Source organism: Leucoraja erinacea, chromosome 6 (genome assembly GCF_028641065.1).
Source record: "Leucoraja erinacea ecotype New England chromosome 6, Leri_hhj_1, whole genome shotgun sequence".
Lineage (NCBI taxonomy): Eukaryota > Metazoa > Chordata > Chondrichthyes > Rajiformes > Rajidae > Leucoraja > Leucoraja erinaceus.
Window position 1 is genome coordinate 70,966,239 of NC_073382.1, and position 25,938 is coordinate 70,992,176.

The window sequence follows — 25,938 nt, forward strand, 5'->3', positions numbered from 1 at the left end:
TCACAATTTGCATTATAAAGATGACAAGATATGTTTAAGTTTATTAGCTCCCAATTATGCCAGATTAGTCATGTAAATGAGCAAGAGCAGGAAGTCCCGAGACCAGTACACAAATCGAACACAATCTGCTGTTAATCTGAAATCTGTTAACTAATATTCAACAAACAATTGCAAACAAGGAGGCTTCAACTGCTAATCAATATGGCTTCTCTGAATCAAAAATAAACTAAATGCAGCAACAACACTCTGAGTTAACTTTTGTTTCAGAATACAGTACTTCTGGACCCTCCAATTTTCAGGACAATTGAGCTTCATGGTTTGCAAATTTAAGTAAATTCCTAGCTATTGATTGTACCTCACAAATTAAATGCAATGGATAAACTTGAAGTATCATTAAGTTGTTGGTGGGATTATTGGTGAGAACAGTGATATCTAACAGCACAACACTGCCACTAACTGGACTTTAGCAGAAGGACAGCCTGGAGTGTGTTGCATTTTGATGCTCTTTGTTTCGTATAGAGTCATACAGCGTGGAAACAGGCCCTTTCCCACACCTGCCGACATGTCCACACTACACTAGTTCCACCTGCCTGCACTTGGCCCATATCCATCCAAATCTATCCTATCCATGTACCTGTTTAACTATTTCTTAAACGTTGGGATAGTCGCAGCCTCAACTACCTCCTCTGGCAGCTTTCTCCACCACCATTTGTGTGAAACAGTTACCCCTCAGATTCTTATTAAATATTTTCCCCTTTGCCTTAAATCTGTGTCCTCTGGTCCTTAATTCACCTACTGTGTGCATCTACCCAATCTATTCCTCTCATAATTTTATACACCTCTATAAGATGACACCCCTCATCCTCCTGCGCTTCAGGGAATAGAGTCCCAGCCTGCTCAACCTCCCCCTATAGCTCAGATCCTCGAGTCCTGGCAATATCCAAGTAAATCTTCTCTTTACCCTTTCCAGTATGCCCAACATTTTATCAGAACTAAAAACTTCAGCTGTTTAGTCACATTTTGTCTTATTGGCCATTAGATGGCAAAATAGATTTTGATGACTGTCAGAACGTCTGTTCCAAGGGTGGAAATGTCAAAGATTAGGGGGAATATCTTTAAGGTGAGAGGGCAAAATATAAAAGGGATGTGGGGGGCACGTTTTTTTACACTGAGGGTGGTGGGAGCTTGAAATGTGCTGCCATGGGTGGTGATGGAGGCAGGTCTGATAGTGGTGTTTAAGAGGCTTTTAGATAGGCACATGGATATGCTGGGGATGGAAAGATATGGATCATGTGCTGGCAGATGAGATGAGTTTATCTTGGTATTATATTCGCCACAGACATAACGGGTCAAAGGGTCTGCCCCTGTACTGCACTTTTCTATGTTCTATAATGAGGAAGAACAACAATTTAACCTATTTTTCTGCGTGCCCTGTTTTCACTCTGCCTTTGCTTCCATGAAGAGGCAGAATATCACTGTTGGTTAGTAGCACTAAACACACATTGTAAAGTTGGCCATCATACCCTTAGTACCTCACTCCATAATGGTTACTGAATATTTAGAGGGAGCTATAGCAGATTGCTGATATAGCAATCTCCATTTAGTTGACTCCTGGTAGAAATGATGTTGGCTTCTGCTTCCATTCAAAACCCAAATCACATTACCTGGTGGTGTGATATTGCCACAAGTAACACAAATTGCCACAAGTAACAGCAGATACACAAATTCCCCAACATTGAGGTAGTCACTCAGGTCCCTGCACAGCCATTCCCAGTTTTAGTGATGTCGTTGGGAAAACAGATGAATTTCCTCCTTCCTCCCCCAGAGGCATTGAAGTCAACTCCATCAGTCTTACAGAATAGAATAGAATAGAATAGAATAGAATAACCTTTAATAATCCTTTACAGGAAATTACAGTGCCACAACAGCTTCAAGACAGACATAACACCACACATTTCAACAGATATCTTCAATACATAATAAGTTAAAATTTTTGTGCATTATAAAACCTTATAGCAGCTGGTATACAAGACTTCCTATGTCTCTCCGTTTTGCACATTGGTGCAATCAGTCTCTGACTGAAGATGCTGCACTTGATCACCTTCAGGGCGTGGAGTGGGTGAGTGGGGTTGGTCATTATTGAGCCTAGTTTTTTCAGAGTTCTGGCCTCTGCCACCTGCTTGACCGTTAGTTGCTCTGCCCCAACCACTGAGCCGGCCTTCCTGATCAGCTTATCCAGTCTGTTTTTGTCCGCTATTCGGGCGCCTTCTCCCCAACAGGCCACAGCAAAAAACAGAGCACTGGCCACCACTGAATGGTAGACACTGCACAGTAGGGGTTGACAGATATTAAATGACTTTAGCCTCCTTAAAAAATACAGTCTACTTTGTCCCTTCCTGTACACCGCCTCCATATGACTCTTCCAGTCCAGCTCACTGTCAAGCTGCACACCAAGGTACCTGTGGTTGGCGACCACCTCCACCTCAGTGCCCCTGATGGTGATTGGTGTTGGTTGAATCCTCCTCCTCCCCCTCCTGAAATCCACAACTATCTCCTTCGTTTTTTTGGTGTTGAGATGGAGATTATTGTGTGCACTCCACTCCACAAAGTTGCTAATTGTGTCTCTATACTCCTCCTCATCGCACTTACAGCTGATCTACCTGAGATCAAGGAACTCAAAAGTAATTAAGGATTGCAGAAAAGGGAATCAAGATACCAAGACTGACACATACTTGCTGATTAAACTCCATTCAGGGCCAGAATCCAGCAAATATCAAGGAACCGACTCTAAAGAAGAAAGACTTCAATTTATAAAGTGTGTTTTGCATCACTTCCAGAACATTCCAAAGTGTTACAGAGCCAATGTCAGAATTTTGAAGAGGTCATTGTTGTAATAAAGGAAGTATGGCAGATTAGTTATAGAGTTATAGTGTTATACAGCATGGAAAATGCTCTCTGGCCCAATCTGTCCATGCCAATCAATTTGGCATTCTGGACGAGACATAATTGCCTGCATTTGGCCCATAGTCCTCAATATCCCAGAGCATCTGGCTCATAAACACTTCCTAATAGAGAGCCTAGTAGAATGGCTGAAAGACCACAATCTCCTGTCCAATGCCAGAAAATGGAAGGAATCGGTCAGCGATCTGAGGAAGCAGGGAGAAGCACATGCCCCAGTCTGTATAAATGATGCCAAAGTGTAGATGTTCCATAGCCCCAAGTTTGTACCAGTCCAATCATATCGACACCTAGTTTAATTTAGTTTAGAGTTTAGAGATACAGTGCGGAAACAGGCCCTTCGGCCCACCGGGACAGCACCGACCAGTGATCTCCGCACACTAGGGAAGAAAGCACATGATGGCCCCGGAAAGTCAAGGATACTCGACCCTTCCCCACATATTCTCCCCCCAACCTCCACAGAGGCACCACAGAATACTCCCCATCCGAATGCATCACAGCCTGACACGGCAACACTGTCCTAGACCGCAAGGAACCTCAGAGCAGCGTGAATGTAGCCCACCAACTAGTCCCCTCCCCACCCCACTGTCCTCTGCCCATCAGTTCCACTCATACACACTCCACCCCAGGAAAGTAGCCAACACAATCAAGGACCATTCACACCTGAATCATCCCCACACCCCTGCCGGGTAGAAGACACAAAGCCCAAAACAAAATGTACGACTAAAGGGCTGTCCCACTTGGGCGCCAATGCACTCACATATGGGCTGATCTGTCTGGATAGCACACAGACCAAAGCAGGCTCCATCAAACAGTAAAATAATAATGAGCACATAATCTGAAATTGGAAATGATTTATTGCTCAAACATCAGGGATAAACACTGGTTTTCTGTGAAATGCTACATTGGTATTGTTTTTAAGTACTGTATTTGAGGGAAACTGGACTTCCATTTAAAAGGCAGTGTCTATAATATTCTCACACTCCCTCAATCTTGCACTGGAATGTCAGCCTACGTTTTCCCTGAAAAAGTTGGTGCATCTCTTGAACCTGCCACTTTCTGACTCACAGAAATCTCACAAGATGCCACATGTCACAATGTGGCAAATTGCTGGGCCTGTCCCAGTTAGGTGATTTTTTAGGCAACTACAGGCGACGAGTTTGTCGCCACATGTTCGCCGGTGGTCACCAGGAGTCGTCTCCTCAGTCGTGCAAAAAGTCGTAGCGTCTTTCTGGTCGGCGCTAAATTTTCAACATGTTGAAAATTTTTCGGGAACAGGGGGTTTGACGCCAATGAGCGTAGCTTGATTTCTCCTGACGTAAGTGCTGTCGTAGGTTGGTTATCGCCGGTTTTTCGGCGAACTGCTATGACTATGACAGTCGCCGGCAGTTGCATAAAAATCGCCAAGTGGGACAGGCGATTACAGTCTTTAGATATTTAAGATCATAAATTGGGGGAAAAGATTCCCTTAAACGTTCCATTACTCTCAGCAAAATTAAATTTAAATTACTGAAAGATAAATTTGAAACTGAATTAAAAGAGCTCCATTCAATAACTTACCAACTAAAAGAGTTAAACTCGAATATCAGGGACTATCCAAGTTTAGTTTTAGATAGAAATCCCTGTGGAATGTTTCATATTTGTCCCATCTTTGGAAATCATGCAAAATCACATCATTGGCTGTATAATACATTGGAATGTTCTGGAAGGGATATGAAAGACACTTCATAACTTTAAATATTTCTTCTTGAGAGGGTTTGGATGTCTGATATTTGCTGAAATCTAACCTTGAATGGGCTTTTTATGCAGCAAGTCGGCGTGCAACACATGTCAACTTCAGTTTGTGGTTTCCTTCCGCAATCTTGTGGAAAGACAGCAGAAATATGATTCATACAGTAGGCACTTTGATCGTAAATGACTGAATATTGAGCCTGCTACTGCGTCGTTAATCAACACTTACTTTGTCATGGATGGAAGTGAAAAAGTTTCAAGTCTGACGACTACAGTCAACAGGTGAATAATGAATATTTTATTGCCCTCCTGTCTCCAGCTCTATAAATGTTAAAGGCACTGATATACAAGTTCCTATCTACTGATATGGTTGACCGAGTTAACATTCATGTCAATAGGAACCCCGATCCTATTCACACCCCTCCTCCTAAAATATGTGAATTACTTGGGGTAAACACTGGAATATTTTAGCTTAATATGTGGTTATACTACATCTAATATCATCACGGGAACTTGTCTTTGCTGAGTCTCATATTTGCACATTGCCTTACAGCATAGAAGGAGGCTATTCAGCCCATCACATCTATGCCAGTTTTAAGAGCAATTCCACCAATCTCCCACATTTGCCTGTAACCTATTTTCTTCCTCTTGCTCATTAACAACAACATCCCTTTATTACTCTCCTCCAACAGTCCCCCTCTCATAAGCACACATGCACACACACGCACAGGGACACACCGACACAGACCCAGACACACACATGCACACGCACATGCACACACACACACGCACACAAACAAACACACAATGAGAAATTTGGACAATTCACTAAACAAACCACCATATCTTAGGGATGTGGGAGGAAGACCATGTGCTCACAGGGAGATTGCAGAATGTGGCAACTCCACAAAGACTACGCTGGAACTAGTCAGAACTGGACCCAGATGAACGGCATTGCATTACCGGCAATGTCACTGTGCCACCACTGGCAAATTAGTTTGGTAGAGACCTCTGTCTGGAGACTCGGGGGCAAAGATCACCACTGTTTTCAAGAGTTAGATTTAACTCTGAGGGCTAAAGGAATCAAGGGATGTGGGGAGAAAAGCAGGAACGGGACACTGATTTTAGATGATCAGCCATAATCATAATGAATGGTGGTGCTCGCTCGAAGGGCCGAATGGACTACTCCTGCACCTATTTTTTTATGTTCTATGTTTCCATGAATGATTCTGCTGAGAAGAGTTTTCAAATCTCATTTTCTTTCCATCGCATCTTAAAGAACATTGTAAGATTACAGTTTGGAAATCAGCCATGACTTATCTACCTCCTTTAGAAGCCAGGGATGGAACTGATCCAGTGTCAGAGATCTTTTGCTCATTCTGGCTACTTTTTTATTACTGTTTTTTGTTTATATCACATGTGTCCTTCTTCCTAATTCAATATCAGTTTTCTTTGGAAGTCTGACATACTATCATCTTGCTCAACACGTTAACCCCCCCTCCCATTCCCAAACTGACCTTTCTGTCCTGGGCCTCCTCCATTGTCAGTCAGGCCCAGCGCAAATTGGAGGAATAGCACCTCATATTTCGCTTGGGCAGCTTACACCCCAGCGGCATGAACATTGACCTCTAACTTCAAGTAGCCCTTGCTTTCCCTCTCTCCCCATCTCCTCCCCTTCCCAGTTCTCCTACCAGCCTTACTGTCTCTGACTGCGTTTTATCTCTGTACCCCACTCGCCCATGACATCAGTCTGAAGAACGGTCTCAACCCAAAACGTCACCCATTCCTTCTCTCCAGAGATGCTGCCTGTCCTGTTGAGATAGTCCAGCATTTTGTGTCTGTCTTCAATTTAAACCAGCATCTGCAGTTCTTTCCTACTATCCTCTTCCTCTACAATATACACGACTGCAAATTAATTTTTCAATGTCTGTCATTCCTTCATTTTCATTAATAATGTCACTATTATTAATTTTGAAGAAGCCGATCTAACTATTCTCATTTTCCCCCAATATAATTATAAAATAGTCACCAGGAACTGTGCTACTTCTTGCTTTTTGAATGCTGTTTCTCTAAATGTTATACTTCTTTCCGCTTCAGTCATCCATGACTATTTCTTTTCTCACCCTTTCTGGATGTAAGCAGGTTGTGTACAACATTAATTCCACATTGAACCCCTCTGACAGATCGTTATTCAGTTCATTCATAAATTGACTTAGCTTTTAACACATTGCGAATAGTCAACTTTAGGATTACCGAGAATCATAGTAGCTTTTTGTTGTTTCTCCTTTTCAAATGTCACATTAAATGTAACCTTCCTAGGATGGCTATTAGTTAAGAAATCAAAAATGGTTTTTATTCATGTTTCAGAATCAATGGCGAGGCCAATATTCATTGCCAGTAAGCTGAATGATTTGCTATGCTGTTTCAGAGTAAACTACATTGGTGCAGTTGGAGACACATTAGTGAACTTTAAATGTATTTTTATGATAAATTGATAATGCTGTGATCCCCCCAGTACAAAATAGAATTTGGATTATTAACTACATTTAAATTGCAGATACCAGAATGGAATTTGTACTCTGGCCTCTCAAGTAAAGCAGTAGTAGAGTTGCTGGCTTACAGCGCCTGAGACCCAGGCTCGATCCTGACTGTGGGTGCTGTCTGTGCAAAATTTGTACGTTCTCCCCATAACCTGCGTGGGTTTTCTCCGGGATCTTCGGATTCTCCCCACATTCCAAAGGCGTACAGTGTTGGTTAATTGGCTTGGTACAAATGTAAATTGTCCCTAGTGTGTGTAGGATAGTGTCAATGTGCGGGGATCGCTGGTCAGTGCGGACTCAGTGGGTCGAAGGGCCTGTTTCCGCGCTGTATTTTTAAACTAAACTAAAGTGTTCATACTGTAGATCAGCAATTCATTAAAGGGCCTGTACCACTTACGAAACTTTTTTGGCGACTGCCGGCACCAGTCATAGGTCGCCAAAAATTTTCAACGTTGAAAATTCTAGTGGTGACCAGAAAGATGCTACAACTCTTGGGGTGACTGAGGAGACTATTCACGACTATACAGGCGACATCCTGGCGACATGTCGCGGGGTGAAACCTATATTAGGTATGTTGCAAAGCGTACCTGAAGCGTCCTGAAAATCTGTCCTAGCCAGTGTGCGCGATTTTGGCGCCGTTTAGAGGGGGGCGGGTTTAAAACGCGATTTTCTCTAGGCTGTTCCAATCGAAGATGTTCAGCCTAATTAATTATTAACGAAAAATCGCTGGAAGACCCCGTCGCAAAAGCTATTATTAGTTTTAAAGGCCTTGTATAATAGTTATAGTAGTTTAAAAATCAATCTCTAAACCCGCGACCACCGGCAGCCGTCAGGGTCGCATAGAGCAGACAACAGAAGGTAGGCTGTTTATTTTTACATTAAAAAGGGCTTCTTAAGATCCCTTTATACAAAGTTTAATATTGCGAGTAGCTCATTTTGGGCCCATTATATCCCGCAGTATTTTTCTGGGCATTTGAGGGCACAAATCTACCGCAATGTGAACGTTCTAAACCAGCGCGTTCACAGGAACCCACTAGAAAGCTGATTTAAATGGACTTTAATTTACAGCAATTGAACACTAAATTCCTTCCATTTGGCCTATAAATTAATATAAATGAGATTTAAAAATCATGTTTTATTGTGAATTATTTATGAATATTATTTGGACACTTAGGCTATTTAAAAATGTTAATCATTTATTAAGAAATGGATAGATGTTTAGATCTAGTAATTGAAGTTTGAAATTAGCTACACTTGGGTAACTAACTAATTATATGCTTTAATTTCAGGTCATCCAAGTAAGATTATTTTATATTTGTTTCAAAATGGTTCAATCTACGATAACTGAAAATTTCATTCAGTTCTCTTAATTTTTAAGAAGGTTATGGGCTTTTGACTGCACACGATCACAGCGTTTTTGTTATGTCCATAGAAAATCAATAGGGAACAAGATGCTAATTTCCGAGTATGAAAATGGCCATACCTTTTTAAATACTTGAGATATGAAAGTGAATTAGGTGTCAAATTAAACTTATTTTTATGCTTTATCTGATGGGATAAATTACAGACTTGATTTTTTAAATTTCAAAATTTTGTAACATTGCTACCTATATGGTCGTGAGTAGTCGACCAAAGAGTTGTACCTTGTTCTACTCGCCGCTGGATTTTCAACATGTTGAAAATTATCAGCGACCTGTAATGACCTATGACAGGTGCCGGCAGTCGCTGAAAAAGTTGTGTAAGTGGGACAGGCCCTTAACTGTGCCACCATCGCACATTGACTGTTCATCAACATTGTTTCTGTACCAAAGCTATTGTGGTTTAAACTCTCTCTAGGTTTCAAGAATGGTGCCATGGAAATTAAATGGGAAGTGTTGGAAGGCAAGGCACATGCTGGTTTATACCAAAAATAGACACACAGGTCTGGAGTAAGTCAACACGTTAGGCAGCATCTCTGGAGAAAAGGAATAGATCAGCATCTCTGGAGAAAAGGAATATTTTTCTCCTTTTCTGCTTTCCTCCAGAGATGCTGCCTGACCCAATTCAATGGGAGGGTCTGGTGCGATAAAATTGAAAATGAATTCCCTACCTATAACCCAGGCAACAATCAGAAGTTCCATCCACGTGAATCTGGTAGTTTTCACTCTGAAGATTTGTCTCGGGTCATCTGTAATGGATTCATTGGGCAGCAGTTTGGTGCCTTCAAACCGGTCAGCTGCATTCATGATCAACAAGCCGAGGAATATCGTGAAAGAAACTCCGTGGGCCACAAATTTCATAAATGGCGCTCGCAAGATCTTCCCCAGCTACAATACAACAGAGAGATTTTGAGTTTACACCCATCCTTCACTTTACCAGGAAAAAAACATGAGCCATAAAAGGAAAACCCAGAAGATTTCAATGAAATAAATCCAAGTTAAATGATAAGGACTTTGAGAGATTCCCCCCTTAGAATATATTAGAGTTACAGATAATACACAAGCGTTAAACATCAGCAAACAAACACTGTTGTACAGGGAATGATATCTCACAGTAATTGGATGTCATTATAATTATGTATCATTGGATATTGATTTGACTCATTAAACCATGCAAAACATTTCACTTTTATGAGCAATTCATTCTGTTCATTCAACCTTTCAGTTGGTGAACTCCTCAAACCTCTTTTACTGAATACTCAGGAATGTCTTACATGGAGATATGTTAACGGATGACTTTTGCCCACTGATCCACTATAATTTATTTAGAATTATAAGTAAATGTGCGCAGATCAATAGATTGGAGAGTTTGCGATATTCCGTCCCAGGCCATCTCGGCCCTACAAGTCCATGCCGAACAAATTTTTTTCCCCTTAGTCCCACCTGCCTGCACTCGTACCATAACCCTCCATTCCCTTCTCATCCATATGCCTATCTAATTTATTTTTAAATGATACCAATGAACCTGCCTCCACCACTTCCACTGGGAGCTCATTCCACACGACCACCACTTTCTGCGTAAAAAGAAGTTCCCCCTCACATTACCCCTAAACTTCTGTCCCTTAATTCTGAAGTCATGTGCGCAGATCAATAGATTGGAGAGTTTGCGATATTCCCTCCCCGGTATTAATTGGACTTGAGGAATAAACATGAGCATAAGATATCAGTAAACAAATGTTATGGTACAAGGAAGGATACATCACAGTCTGCAATAGGTGGAAACAATGCGACAATCAACAATTGCCTGAGATAAAGCCTTTGTACAACAAAAGCAAAGCACTGCCAGCAACAATGCGTTTTTTTTCCCCCTGTTTTCTAAGTGCTCACAATAGACAGTGGAAACATGGATGTTGGACAGTCAGGAAAGAGTGGGTAAAATCAGTCACTGAGGGCTGCAGTAATTAGCTCTCAGTCAGTGAGTCCAGACACATAAAATGCACAGCTTCCTACGAAATGCACTGGCACATATTGAAATATTTAAATGGAAGAAATGTGCTCTAAGAAATAGAGGAGAAGGTACATAAAGAATATTATAGACAGTACTGGATTCCAGTAGGAACCATCAGCAGCAAACCATGGAAGTACAAAGGGGATAGGATCACTTGTTAGGTATCCAAGGACACCATTAGTTGACAATAAATCCAGGACATTTATCCTCAGCTGGGTGGGTTTGTTTTTCACCCCTCCACCTCCGCCTCCTACCCCCCCCCCCCCCCCCCCCCCCCCCCCCCCCACCCCTTCCCCCTACCCCCCCTCCCCCTCTACTGATGTGAGAAAGCTTTAGAAGTTGAAGATGACTAACCTTGCTGCAGGGAGCAATCCAATAGCACAAGGCCATGAATGGCAGCCCAAAGGCTACAGCAAGCACTATCAGAAACTTGGTTGCTATTGGTTGTTGACGTAATCCTGAGAGGTTGTCATACCAGATAGAAAGAAGCTGTTGTTGACAGTTTGGATGAGCTACAAACTTAAAAAAGATACACAACAATATGATGTTAGAAATCAAAGTGAAGATAGTTAATGACACTAAAACATGTTTAATCTTTTAAATATGATGCACTTTTAATGTAATATTCTTACTCTTTCATAAAACAATGTGATAAATGTGTCAGTGATATAATTTTATAAAATCATAAAAGTGTCAGAACTTTTAATTGCAAAAAAACATTTTACTTCAGCAAACTTTCGTTGATGAGGATTTTTTAAGTTTATAACCTCTTTAAGTGATGCTTTTGTGACATATAAAGAAAATCAATTTTTGAGAATCTAATTAAACTGCTGACATTTCGATCGGATTCTAAACTGCATTTGGAAATACAGGTGGATAACTTTATATCTACGGCAATATTCGGCAATACATCCTTGCCTCTGCCTTAGATCCAAAATTTCAGCTAACTCTCAAGGTATCTCAATACACCAAACAATTAATCAATAATCAAGATGAAAGTAGTTTTCAAAAGAGAGGAGGGAATAAGGAATTGGAGGGTTCTTAGAAATGACAACTATGCTCTTAAAATTAATTCTTTCTCCTGCAAGTAATAGTGGGGTACTAAGTATACAGGAAATGAAGAGTATATAACAAGCAGATAATCAAAAACATGCACAACTACTGCACTTATTTTTATTATGTTAATATTTTTCATGCAATGCAGACAGGGAAGGATCAGGCGTTGCCAGAGTTTACAGTATATCATCTTCAACAAGCTGCTTCTTTTCTGTCACGGTAAGCTGAACAAAAACATTGTGGGCCCCCATCGCGGGTTTCCTGTTCCCATGCACGACTTGAGAGCTGAGAGCTGGGACCACTGAATCAAGCCCCAGTTTATAGCACAACATCCAATGGAAGGTTTTCCTTTCCAAATCACAGGGCATGACCTGCTCCCTGGTTCTGAAAGCTGCCATTTGTAGCAGGCTGAACATTGGAGGGTATTATTGTTGCTGATACCAAAAAAATACAAGAGTGTATCTATGTCTTTGGCTGATTTAGGATCCAGACTTGATTTTGTGAGCACTAGTGGATGAAAAGCTTGCAACTCAATTGCCAATCCAATTCAATAGGAAAAAAAAGTCCCTCTCACTCACACCACCAAATGGATGATGAAACTGCAATACTGGCAGGCCATTAACTATGTGTACCCTGCAAAATCCCTTCCCTGGTGTGCCCCTTATAATATCAGTAGCTTACAATGGACACAATGCAGCATCCACTATGTGTTGTTGCAATATCCATTGACTATTCACGTGTTTGGCACTGCAACGCCACTATCCAACTATGCCAGTTGTCCTCTGCATGCCCCATTAATATCCATTGACTTCTCTTTATATATCACTACTGCGATGACTATTCACTTGTTTGCTCACTGCAACACCTAGTGGCCACCACATGTCTGCTGGAAAACTCACTAACTGTACGCCTTTGCAAAGTACACTGCCCACTGTTAATATGCCCACTATAACACCTACTATCCACTAACTAGGCCCAAGATGAAAATTGTATGCATTGAGGTTTGCTGTGGAAAATGGCCCACTCAACCTCTCATAAGGATTCCACTAATATATCAATACTCATCAATAGCTTTGTTTATCCTTATTACATTTTTCATTGCTAAACCATGGTTGCTGTTTCTAGATTGAGTTTGTTGAAGCATCACAAGCATTAAACAATGATCAGTTAACTTTTTAAATATTATCTCTGATTTTATTAATCAAATGTTTTTCAGGATTTTTGAGGTAACTGGGGTGCAATATTACGGCGACTCTACATTATGCAATAGTTACAAATTTGAGATTAAGTAAGAATTTACAATATAAAAAACTATTAAATTCAGGAGAAGTGCAGAAACTGTTGTAAGGAAATATTTTGTTGTGGCTTCTACTGCACTGCAATGCATCTTACCTTTTTGACTTCACACTTAATGGCTAATTTTAGCCGACTGAGGCTCAGTCTAAATTGTTCGTTACCGTTGGGATTAGTCTCCACAGTTCCATTTAAAATGGCTTCTACTTCTCCAGTAATTCGGCACAAGTCTAGAAGTCCAACAACAAAATCTTTGCATTGCATAGATAATTTTTTGTAATCATTCTGGAAAACACAAATTTAAAACAATTAAACTATTGGATGACCCGACTTCAATGCACAAATACATGTATATTTTTACCGATACATATGTTAGAATTGTCGGTTGTGGAACTTCACAGCGCTCAATCCCAGATGGGTTTGGTGTGTCCATTTACCAGGACCTACCAGCCCTAACCCACTGACATGTACAAGGTTACTGGGAAGCACCTAGTTGCATTCAAACATTACAACCTGCGTCTCCAACATCTGGTCACCTCAGTTAAACAAATATTGTCGGTTCTGTTTTAGGGTTATGGTTGATATTTTGGAAATGTTGTCATTTTGTGTAACTTATTTCTTTCATAAAGAATATTAATGGTTTATATGTATAGGCCAGGTTAATAGTAAGGCAAATGCAATCTTTTTTTTAGAGCTTAGAAAGAGGCCCTTCGGCCCACCAAGTGCAAACTGACCATCGATCACCCGTTCACACTTGTTCTATGTTATCCACATACACCCTACACACTGCAGGTAGTTCACAGAGGCCAATTAGCCTGCAAACCCACATGTCTTTGGGATGTGGGAAGAAATTGGAGCACCTGTAGGGAACCCAAGTGGTCATGGGAACACACAGACAGACAGACAGACAGACAGACAGACAGACAGACAGACAGACAGACAGACACACAGACACACAGACACACAGACACACAGACACACAGACACACAGACACACACAATTCTTACTTTACCTTCCTAAAGCCTGTCAGCTTGGCAGCCAGACCATGGAAGAAGCTGCCATCTTTCTGTTAATGGCCATGGTAAACAGGCTGCCAAGGACGAATATCAGCGCTGGCCACGTCCATTGTAAAGCAAGACATTTCTGGTTGAATTCCACAATAGAATGGAGCACAGATAGAGATGGATCTCCCCACTCATAACAAGGACAGAGTCCCCCTTGACCTCACCTTCTACCCTACCAGCCATCACATACAACACATAATCCTCCGACATTTTCGCCACCTCCAATGGAATCCCACCACCGGCCACATCTTCCCATCTCCTCCCCTTTCTGAGTTCCGCAGAGACAGTTCCCTCCGTAACTCCCTGGTCAATTTGTTCCTTCCCACCCAAACCACCCCCTCCCCTGGTACTTTCCCTTGCGACCGCAGGAAATGCTACACTTGTCACTTTACTTCCCCCCTCGACTCCATCCAAGGACCCAAGCGGTCTTTCCAGGTGAGGCAGAGGTTCACCTGCACCTACAACCTCATCTACTGCATCCGCTGTTCCAGGTGTCAACTGCTCTATATCGATGAGACCAAGCGCAGACTTGGTGATCGCTCTGCCCAACACCTCCGCTCAGTTCGCAATAACCAACCTGATCTCCTGGTGGCTCAGCACTTCAACTCCCCCTCCCATTCCAAATCCGACTTTTCTGTCCTGGGCCTCCTCCATGGCCAGAGTGAGTCCCACTGCAAATTGGAGGAACTGCACCTCATATTTCGCTTGGGTAGTTTACACCCCAGCAGTATGAACATTGACTTTTCCAATCTCAGGTAGTCCTTGCTTTCTCCTTCCCTCCCCTCCCCTTCCGAGTTCTCCCACAGCCTACTGTCTCCGCCTCTTCCTTTCTTTTTCCCAACCCCTCCCCCGACATCAATCTGAAGAAGGGTCTCGACCTGAAAGCTTATTCCTTCGCTCCATAGATGCAAACAATGACAAGATGGACAGGAGATATAGTAGGAGAACTTAGAACAGGGGTCGGCAACCTGTTCTGCATAGGGGCCAGGATGCATGTCTGTGAGCGGATGGCGGGCCACATCTATCTCGTGTACACATGGATCCCGCCCCCATTTCGGGTTACGGGCCACATTCGGCCCGGGGGCCGTAGGTTGCCGACCTCTGACTTAGAACTTAGAATGGTGTCTGGACAACACCATCACCCTTAAAGTCATCATGATGAGGGACCTAGTTATCAACCACAGGAAGTGTGGTGGAGTACATTGCTCAATCAGCACCAATGGCACCAAAGTAGAAATGGTTGGGATCTTCAAGTTCCTTAGCATTACCTACAGCCTGTCATTGACTAAACACATTGGTGTGACAGCCAAAATGACATACCAATGGCTCCGATTCCTCAGGAGACTGGAAATTCAGCATGCCTCCAATGACACATAAACTTCTATAGATGCACCTTAGAAAGCATACTGTCAGGTCGTATATCACAACTTGGTTTGGGAACAGCTTTGCCCAAAACTTCAAGAAATTGCAGAGAGTTGTAGATGTAGCCCAGTCCAGCACACAGACCAATGACTCCATCTGCACTTCACATCACCTTGTGAAAGCAGCCAACATAATCAAAGACATCCCAACCCAATCACTACATCTGTCGGACCACCAGATTCAGGAATAGATTCTTCCCCTCTGTTAACAGGCTTCTGAATGGTCCTTCCATAAGCTAGGATACAATCAAATTATCTTCCACCTCATTGCGGACATTGGACTTTGCCACTAGAACTGTTGTACTACCATGCTGAAACCTATATTCTGCACTCTATATCTTTTCTTTTTGGGACATCCGGTGGCGTTGTCATGGCTGCCTCCACCTGTTAACAGTGTTAGCTGTGAGGAGGATGCTAGGAGGCTGCAAGGTGACTTGGATAGGCTGGGTGAGTGGGCAAATGCATAGCAGATGTAGTATAATGTGGATAAATGTGAAGTTATCCACTTTGGTGGCAAAAACAGGTAAGTAGACTATTATCTAAATGGTGGCCGATTAGGAAAAGGGAAGATGCAACGAGACCTGGGTGTCATGGTACACCAGTCATTGAAAGTAGGCATGCAGGTGCAGCAGGCAGTGAAGAAAGCGAATGGTATGTTAGCATTCATAGCAAAAGGATTTGAGTATAGGAGCAGGGAGGTTCTACTGCAGTTGTACAGGGTCTTGGTGAGACCACACCTGGAGTATTGTGCACAGTTTTGGTCTCCAAATTTGAGGAAAGACATTTTTGCCATAGAGGCAGTACAATGAAGGTTCACCAGACTGATTCCTGGGATGTCAGGACTTTCATATGAAGAAAGACTGGACAGACTCGGCTTGTACTCGTTAGAATTTAGAAGATTGAGGGGGGATCTTATAGAAACTTACAAAATTCTTAAGGGGTTGGACAGGCTAGATGGAGGAAGAGTGTTCCCGATGTTGGGGAAGTCCAGGACAAGGGGTCACAGTTTAAGGATAAAGGGGAAATCCTTTAGGACCGAGATGAGAAAAACATTTTCGCACAGAGAGTGGTGAATCTCTGGAACTCTCTGCCACAGAAGGTAGTTGAGGCCAATTCATTGGCTATATTTAAGAGGGAGTTAGATGTGGCCCTTGTGGCTAAAGGGATCAGGGGGTATGGAGAGAAGGTAGGTACAGGATACTGAGTTGGTTGATCAGCCATGATCATATTGAATGGCGGTGCAGGTTTGAAGGGCCGAATGGCCTACTCCTGCACCTATTTTCTATGTTTCTATGTTTCGATGTTCAGTCCGGTATTGTTTTTGTTTTTTGTTATGTTTGAAGTGCGTTTTTTGGGGGTTTTTTTGTCTTTTACGTGGGGGGAAGAGGGTACGGTAAGGGGGATACTGTCCTTCAGTCGCTTCCTGGAGAGGATGCGAATATTATTCGAGCCGCGTCCTCGTCCCCCCCCACCCCCCCCCCCCCCCCCCCCCCCCCCCCCCCCCCCCGCGGCCTACCTACTGGATTGGCGCGGCCTTTCCTGCCGGGACCGACCAGAGCTCCAGCGGCGGTGGCGCAGCGCTGGATACATCGCGGGGCGGGCGATGCCTTACCGGGGATCGCCATTTGGAACTGCGGATTGCTGGGCCTGCTGCACTGACATCGCGGAGCTCCCAACGCGGGCGGCGCTGATCAACATTGCGGAGTCCTGCGACCCTTTGTCGGGGATCGCCAGCGTGGGTCTCCGGCCTGGCTCGGCCTGTGGACTTCGGGAGCCACGGACTCCGGTGGGAGTAGCTGATTTGGAGGTCCGGGCCGCTGAGGATGTTCTCTGTCGGGGTTCGGCGTCGGGGTTCTATCGTTCCCGGCGAGAGGTCCTGAGTATCGGGCCGCCCGTGGCGGTGACTGTAGGGTGCTCGGGAGGCCCCGACCATGGGTGAACATCTGGCAAGATTGGCGGGGAGGCTGGCTGGACTTTGGTTCCTTCCCTAACTTTGGTGCCGCTGTGGGGATGTTGTTTCGTGGACTTCTGTGTGTGTTCTTTTTTATTTTTTATGACTGTAAGGAAAATCCATTTTGTGTCTCTTATGAGACAATAACAATAAATTGAATCCAATCCAATCCAATCCTTTCACTCTATCTATTTTACTCCAGTTTTGCTTGATTGTATTTAAGTACTAGACCACGTGCAGACCCATTGGGTCTGTTCCCCCAACATTTTTTTTGCAAGCATTGGAACCAATAGACATTTTTTTGCAAGCTTTAGAACCAATAGACATTTTTTTTGCAAGCTTTAGAACCAATAGACATTTTTTTGCAAGCTTTAGAACCAATGGTCATTTTTTTGCAAGCTTTAGAACCAATGGTCTTTTCTTTTGCATGCTTTAGAACCAATAGAGACACTTTTTTGCAAGCTTTAGAACCAATAGAGACACTTTTGCAAGCTTTAGAACCAATAGACATTTTTTGCAAGCTTTAGAACCAATAGACAATTTTTTTGCAAGCTTTAGAACCAATAGACACTTTTTTGCAAGCTTTGGAACCAATAGACATTTTTTTGGAAGCTTTAGAATAGACATTTTTTCTTCCTGATTTTATAGTCCCTCCCCCCTGCCGCCAGCGGGGGCAGCAGAGAGAATGGGGAATTTTGTAACAACATTAATATCTCTGTCATTTTTAATCGACGGGAAAAATCCTCAGCACACATGCGGCAGAGGGGGGCTCTGAGCAAGGTGGCCAAAAATGATGGCCTTAGATGGCGGCGTTCTCTCAGAAATCGCAGCACAGATGGCCAAAACCGGTCAAGAACAGACTTTTAGTAATATAAGATAACAATATCTGATTTTATTGTATAGCATGCAAAACAAAGCTTTTCACTGAAGACATTGTGAAAAGCTAGGGAAGTAATTACAGGGACTCAGGGATTATAGAGAAGTTTGCATCATCTATTGTCAGGTACCAGAGACTGGAGGAGTGTCATTATCTAAGAAGAGCAGCAGCCTGGGAACTACTGGCCAGTGAGCCTGAGATCAGTGGTGGGAAAGTTACTGGACAGAGTACTGGGAGACAGGATCTACCTACATCTAGAAAAGTAAGGAATATTAGGGATGGTCAACGAGGCTTTGTTCATGGGAAATTGTGCCTTATAAATTTTAGTTTTGAAGAGATGACAAAGACGATTGTCCAGGCAGGGTGGTAGATATTATACAAGGAACCACGTGAAAGGCTAATCCAACCCAGGATGAGCTTGCCAATTAGATATAAAATTGGCTTGGTGGGGCAATGAGAAGGTGGTAGTGGAGGGTTGTTATTCCGATTGGAAGCATGTGACCAAAGGTGTGCTGCAGGGACTCGTGCTGGATCCATTGTTGCTTGTTATCTATGTTAATGATTTAGATGACAATGTTAACATGGTCAATAAGTTAGCAGATGACAGGTAAATTGACTGTGTAGTGGACATTGAAGAAGGTTAGCTAAGCTTACAAAATAATCTGGATGAACTAGAGAAGTGGGTCAATGAATGGCAGATGCATTTAACACACATAAGTATGAGGTATTGTATTTTGGTAAATTAAACCAACACAGACTTATAAAGGCCCAGGAGCATTCGGCAGAACATTCTTTCGATATGTTCACGTCATAAAATGTACATTGTGTGGATTGTTTCGCTGCACACCTTCGCTCAGTCTGCCTGGACTACATGATCTCCTGGATGCCAAACACTTTAATTCCTCTTCCCATTCCCACACTAACCTTTCTGTCCTAGGCCTCCTCCATTGTCAAAGTGAGGCTAAATGCAAATTGGAGGAACAGCATCTCATATTTCGCTTGAGCAGCTTACAGCCCAGTGATATGAATTTTGATTTCTCTAACTTCAAGTAACCCCAGCATTCCCACTCTCTCTCCATGCCTCCCTCACCCAAGTCACACCACCTTCCCATTCTCACCTAGCAAACTGCTAACAATGGCCTGTTTCCTATATTATCATATATTTTTTGCATATCTTTCATTCATTTGTTCTATATCTCTCTATATCACCATCTAAACCTTTCGTTTCCCTTTCCCCTGACTCGTCAGAAGAAGGGTCTCAACCCGCAAAGTCACCCATTCCTTCTCTCCAGAGATCCAGCCTGACCCACTAAATTACTCCAGTATTTTGTGTCTACCTAGTATGATTGATTGACTTGCAACCAGTAACTATGGTGGTAATACACACCAATCAAATAATATTTGCATGGAAACACCACTACCTGCAGGTTCTAAGTCACAGACTGCTTCTGCTTAGAAGTGGTCAATTAAGTTAGAGGGCATAACTTTAACATGAAGAACGATTTAAAAGAGAGGGGCAACTTTATTGGACAGAAGACGATGGGTGTATGGAACATGCTCAGATAGACATTTTGTTCAGCATTGACAAATGGCCTGTTTTCATGCTGTATACCTCCATGACTCCACTATAACAGAATGATTGCATACATTTCATCAAATGTTAAACGTTACATTTAGAGGTGTCCTACTGAACAGCTTCATAACTCTAGAGAGTAACTGATAGAATTCCCAGGAGAATTTTATCATGCTTTTGTGTCTACTTCCCGAGAGGAAAGGGTAAAATTGGGAATAATGGAGTGAAAATGGTCCTTGATTTTGTTGGCTGCTTTCCCGGGCACTATTGATGCTGACTAGGGTGTGTACACCTCACTTTTTTTTATCTTGGTGGCATTAAGGGAGAGATTGTTGTCTTGACAACATGTTACTAAGCTCTCAATTTCCGCCCAGTATCTGTCTTGTCATTTTGTGAGTCCAGCCCATTACCGTAGTGTCATCTGCAAACTTGTAAAAGGCGTTAGATCAGCAATAGGCCACAGAGGCATTTGGGCTGAGAACACATTTTTAAGGCGCACCAATGTTGAGAATTATCATGGAGCATGTTTTGTCAATTATCCTCACTGATTGTAGTCTATGGGTCAGCAAGTCAAGGATCCAATTATAGACTGGGGTGCTGACTCCTAGGTTCAGGAGTCTGGAGGGGAGTTTTGTTGGGATTATGGTGTTGAAAGCAGATCTGTGGTCAAGAAATGGGAGTCTGACATGAGTGTTCCTGTTCTTCCGATGTTCTAGAGACGAGTGTAAGGCCAGGAGATGATGTCTGCCATAGTCCTATTGCAACGATTGCCAAACTGCAGTGGATTAAGCATGCTACCTTGCTTTTCTTTGGCTCTTGGGTGATAGTGGTCTTCTTGAAGCAGATGGGAACCTCAGAAAGGAGTTTGGAGAGGTTAATGATATCTGTGAATGTTCCTGCCAGCTGATGCACGCAGGTCCTGAGGATGCGGCATGGAACTCCACCAGTAGCTCCACTTTGTAGCCCACTATAGCATGGAAACATGCAGCTATCAATAGTTATCCATCTGTTCATCCCAGGGCTCAGCTTCATCTAGAATTCCCTCTGGGCATCCTTGGGACTTAGTGAAGATTATAAATAGGTTTCTTGTACCACTCGTGGTCTTTCAACTTGAATGCTGCAGACTTGGGCCTCACTTGAGAATGGGCCTCACGTTTCTTCTATGGTTTTGGGTTGGCAAACACTCGCATAGTTTTCTTCTCATGCATTCCTCTACACACTTACTGATGAAGTCGTATGATAGCAGAGGCATTGTCATTGTCCTTGAATATGGACCTGTCCGGTGACATAGCAGTCAGAAAGGATGATATCCATTTCCTCAAACAAGCGGCTTTCAGCATTGGAACCTCCCATTTCGGTTTCAGCATGTCAGCAGAGAGTAGAAACACAGCCAAGTGTTAGATTGTCCAAGGAATGGAGCACTAGTTGAGTTGTTATGGTCCAGGCTATTTGGGCCTCTGGTAGGTCAGGGAATATGCTGATAGTAATGTGGTAGCACACTCATGAGGTTGGCCTGGCTGAAAATCCCGGCTATTATGAACAAAGCCCAAGGGTACTTTGTTTCGAGGTTATTGGTAATGTGGTGTAGTACTGTAGTTCACCCAGTGCAAGATCAGCATCAGCATGGGGTAAGAGGTACCCTGCCATTAGGATAGCCAAAGTAAATTCCCATGGTAAGTAGGAGTGACTGCACTTCATCTGTAGATTTTCCAAGTCCAGAGATCAGGACCTCGCCAGGATAGGCACATCTGAACACCATGAGGAATCGATTAAGCAGCAGACCCCTCCGCCCATAATCTGGCCTGAAGATACAATGCGGTCCATCTGGTGAAGTGAGAAGCTCTCGGGTTGTAAGGCACGGCAGATGAAACCGGAGTGCGTCATGTCTCTGTAAAACAGAGCAACTGCAGTTTCACAGTTCCCTTAGATGGGTCTGGTATGGTTCATCAATGTGTTTTCAATACCTTGGATGTTTGCCAGGAGTATGCTTTCGTTTAGTTTAGTTTAGTTTAGTTTAGTTTAGAGATACAATGCAGAGACAGGTCTTTTGGCCCATCGAATCCGTGCTGACCAGCTCTCAGGAAAGATCTGGGAGAACTGGCTTCATGTTTGAAAGAAGGTAATTGATGAAGCAGCCGATAACAATGTTCTGAGCAACTTAGTTGGTGCTAATTTGTTCCATTCCGCATTAACAGCCTGGCCTTCAACATGTCAGCGTTAGATTACTTACAAATAAACAATTTTTAAAAGCAAAGTAACCTGAACAAATTTAAAAAGTTGAGCAAACTAAAACAATTGAATATATATATACTGCGATAAACCATTTGAGAATAAAAAAGGGAAAACAATGAGTAACTAGTGAAAGAAGGAGTCAACCCTTTGGTGGTGAGGACCACTGCACACAGTTAAATGAGCAGCTTCAGCGGAGACTAGGTGTAGAGGCACCAAGGAACGCTCCCTGCTGTAGAGGAGGTGACACAAGCTGTACTTTATTCCAGCAACAGTGAAGAGTACAGCACTTTAACGTAACCTATTGTGCGCATATATTTAAAAATGCTATAACAAAGGTATTTATTCAATGACCTTACCATCCTTGATACGGTTTAAGAAGGAAGTTGTTTGTGGTTTGAGTTGTCAATTTTCACACTCAATATACACTTATTATAAAACTCAGTTACTGTTGGAGATATATCTCAGTAAGTTCTTCGAAAGATATTGGGGGCAAAATTAGATAGGACGAGCGAACAAGCGTAGGATGCATAATGGCCAATTAGTCCACCACAGGATGCTGCAGTGAATGTCACATAGAAGGTTTATGCTCACAGGTCATTTTCTATCAGCATGATTGTAGTAATTGTGTAGGAAGGAACTGCAAATGCTGGTTTAAATCGAAGGTAGGCACAAAATGCTGGAGTAACTCAGCAGGACAAGCAGCATCTCTGGAGAGACATTCCCCCATTCCTTCTCTCCATTGATGCTGCCTGTCCCGCTGAGTTACTCCAGCATGTTGTACCTACCTTTGATTGTAGTAATTGCCTATTGCTAGTACAGTGTAAAGGGCCTGTCCCACTGTAAAGGGCCTGTCCCACGAGCATGCGACTGCATGCGGCAAGCGCGACCAAACCAGAAGTGGGGGCCGTGCGGAGGTCAAGTGAGTGACATGAAGTTTGAGCGCAGTCTGCGGGAAGTTCGAGCGTGACGTGCGCCGTTGAGGCGGTGCGTACGGCGACGAGGTGGCTGCGGGCCGGCAGGCCATTGCCGTGCTGAATTTTTGAACACGGTCAGTTTTTTGGAGCCCCGCGCGATGTCGGGACCAGCTCCACACAACTCCATACAGCTCCGCCGATCGAAGTGGGACCGGCCCCGCGAGGCCGTATGGCTCAAGCGACCACGTTAGGTCGCGCTTGCCGCATGGAATCGCATTCTCGTGAGACAGGCCCGTTAGGTCGCGCTTGCCGCATGGAGTCGCATGCTCGTGGGACAGGCCCTTTACTGACTTAGCATTGGTACATGCTGCTTGTTTTCTGAAGTAGTGTTCGTTAAGGCTAGCTATTAATTACAGGCCTTCAAGTGAAAGTACTTGGTGCCCATAAATGGTAGCACAAGTAGTCAACATCTCGACAGCAAAAAAAAAATAAAACCCATTTCCAAATTCCCAGATGTTACTTTGGAAGCATTAGTGGGTCTCTCAGATGAGGTAGGAAATTGCATGGGAAGTTAATGAATCCCAGGAAATATTCAAATCCTTCAGCATCCATTAGACATAGCACCTTCTTTATTAGTCAAAAGAAGGGTCTCGATCCAAAACGTCGCTTATTCCTTCGCTCCATAGATGCTGCCTCACCCACTAAGTTTTTCCAGCATTTTTGTCTACCTTCTTTATCGCGGTGGGTTTTGCTGAACCTGGCTTTAGATCAACCCTGGTGATGAGGACACTGATCATCCCCCCATCAGGACCCTCTGTCATGGTTTCTCTTTATTTAAAGACTTATATGTTATTTGTCATAGTCTTTACCCTGCTGAGACCCTTGAGTGCTGCTGGAGGTCTTTGCTGGCAACGTGCCTTCTTTTCCAACAGCATTCATAAAATGGCACGTTGAAATGGTTACATACAATGTCTCCTCATTGAGCCAGAACTCCTTCTTTGCATCTCACATAAAATGGAGCCCCACTGTCTCATGGCAAGACAACATTTATCATCTTGACAGGGTAATGGGTAATCGGTACAACTCAATTAAGTTTCTTGGATTCAGGCAAATTCTCAGCTTGCTTCTTGATCTCTCAAAACAAACCAATCCGTACACTTAGAGGGTTAGTCTATCAACTGAGATCACACTCTCTGCCATCGTCAGTCTCTCCAACTCAGCTTTAAATTTCTCCTTAAGACCAACAAGAACACTCCTAAGCCATGTCCTACTGGCAGTTTCATCCCATCTAAATCATGATGGCATTTAATTTCTAGATTGCCTATGGCACATAAGATACTTGCATATTCTTCTGTGATATGTGTAGTGAAGTTATGGTCTACATTGATGCAATCCCCCTGGTAGGTCATTTTCCATGTTTGTATCTGTTGGACTACCGCCATGTATTTGGTATCTTCCTGGTGTCCTGGTTCACCAACTACCCATGCAAGTTCTTGCCTCATTTCAGTGATTCACCCACCAAAGCAACATCTGGGAATTAAGGGCCTGTCCCACGAGCATGCGCCTGCATGCGGCAAGCACGACCAAACCAGAAGCGGGGGCCGAGTGGAGGTTGAGTGAGTAACATGAAGTTCGAGCGAAGTCCGCGGGAAGTTCGCGCATGACGTACGGCGTCGAGGCGGCTGCGGGCTGGCAGGCCGTTGCCGCGCGGGATTTTTAAACACGGACAGTTTTTCGGAGCCCTGCGCGATGTCGGGACCAGCTCCGCACAACTCCACACAGCTCCGGCGATCGAAGTGGGACCAGCCCCGCAAGGGCGTACGGCTCAAGCGACCACGTTAGGTCGCACTTGCCGCATGGAGTCGCTTAGGTCGCGCTTGCCGCATGGAGTCGCAAGCTCGTGGGACAAGCCCTTTAGGAAATGGATTTCATTTCCTGGAAGTGAAATCTGTTTCTTTTGTCTCTTGGTTCTTTCGGACCAACAACTCAGAAGGGATCGTCCAGCAGAACTCAGTGTAGTCTTGTGGCACATTGACAACACAGCAATAGATGGTTTCTCTGATATTGATGGTTTGTTGCATTGTTTGATCCTCCAATGCCAAATTGAAAAGTTATTTTGCCCTTGTGTCAACCGCTTGATGTAAATACATGGAGTGGTTGTTCCTTCAACAGAATTGACCTTGATCACCATCCAGGTACATTGTCGCCACTAGTACACTGAATCCAACCCTGTACCACAACCGAACAGGTTCACCTCACATCCTCAACTTTTGTTGTCATTTATAATGCGCACTATTTGTCAAAATGATTTTCCAATCCACAAAATACACACTTTTCCCATTCACTTCTACACCTGTTTTACCTGCGGCACTTGCCTTACAAATTTGCAATTATGGGTATTTGATTCATGTCTCTGAATTGTTGAGATGCTCGTTAAGCCCCTGTCCCACTTAGGAAACCTGAACGGAAACCTCTGGTGACCTTGCGTTCCCACCCAAGGTTTCCATGAGTCACCAGAGGTTTTGGTCACTCACCTGGCAAGCCTCGACCGAAGCGTGAGCTGCATCTACTGACCAAAGATCCTACAGGATCTTTGCAACCGACCACACACACACACACACGCACGCACGCGCACGCGCGCCACACACACACACACAAGGTGGGGGCCAGGGACAGCGGAGGAGCGCTGTCTGCGTGATGAAGAGGAAGGTAAACGGCTGCCACAGAGCACGGTAAATCCTTTAGAGAGCGCGGGAAGGAGGGAGAGAAGAGAAAAGAAGGGCAGAGAGAAAGGGAAGAGAACGGGAGAGAAAAGGGGGGAGGAGAAGGGGGGAGAAGAAGGAGTGAGACCGTTTTAAGAAGTTTAATAAAGTTAGCGGGCATTTTACCTTCCGGCGGATC

At 43.6% G+C, this 25,938-nt stretch overlaps 1 protein-coding gene across 1 annotated transcript in view; it reads right to left on the bottom strand.

The window, feature by feature from the left end:
- Window positions 1-25,938, bottom strand: part of LOC129698285 (short transient receptor potential channel 6-like) — a 111,251-nt gene that overhangs the window by 39,008 nt on the left and 46,305 nt on the right. The window contains exons 3-5 of the mRNA XM_055637339.1: window positions 13,104-13,289; window positions 11,010-11,174; window positions 9,319-9,535 (exon numbers count right to left, since the gene is read on the bottom strand). Coding sequence (XP_055493314.1) covers window positions 9,319-9,535; window positions 11,010-11,174; window positions 13,104-13,289 — 568 coding nt within the window. The remainder of the gene's footprint in view (window positions 1-9,318; window positions 9,536-11,009; window positions 11,175-13,103; window positions 13,290-25,938) is intronic.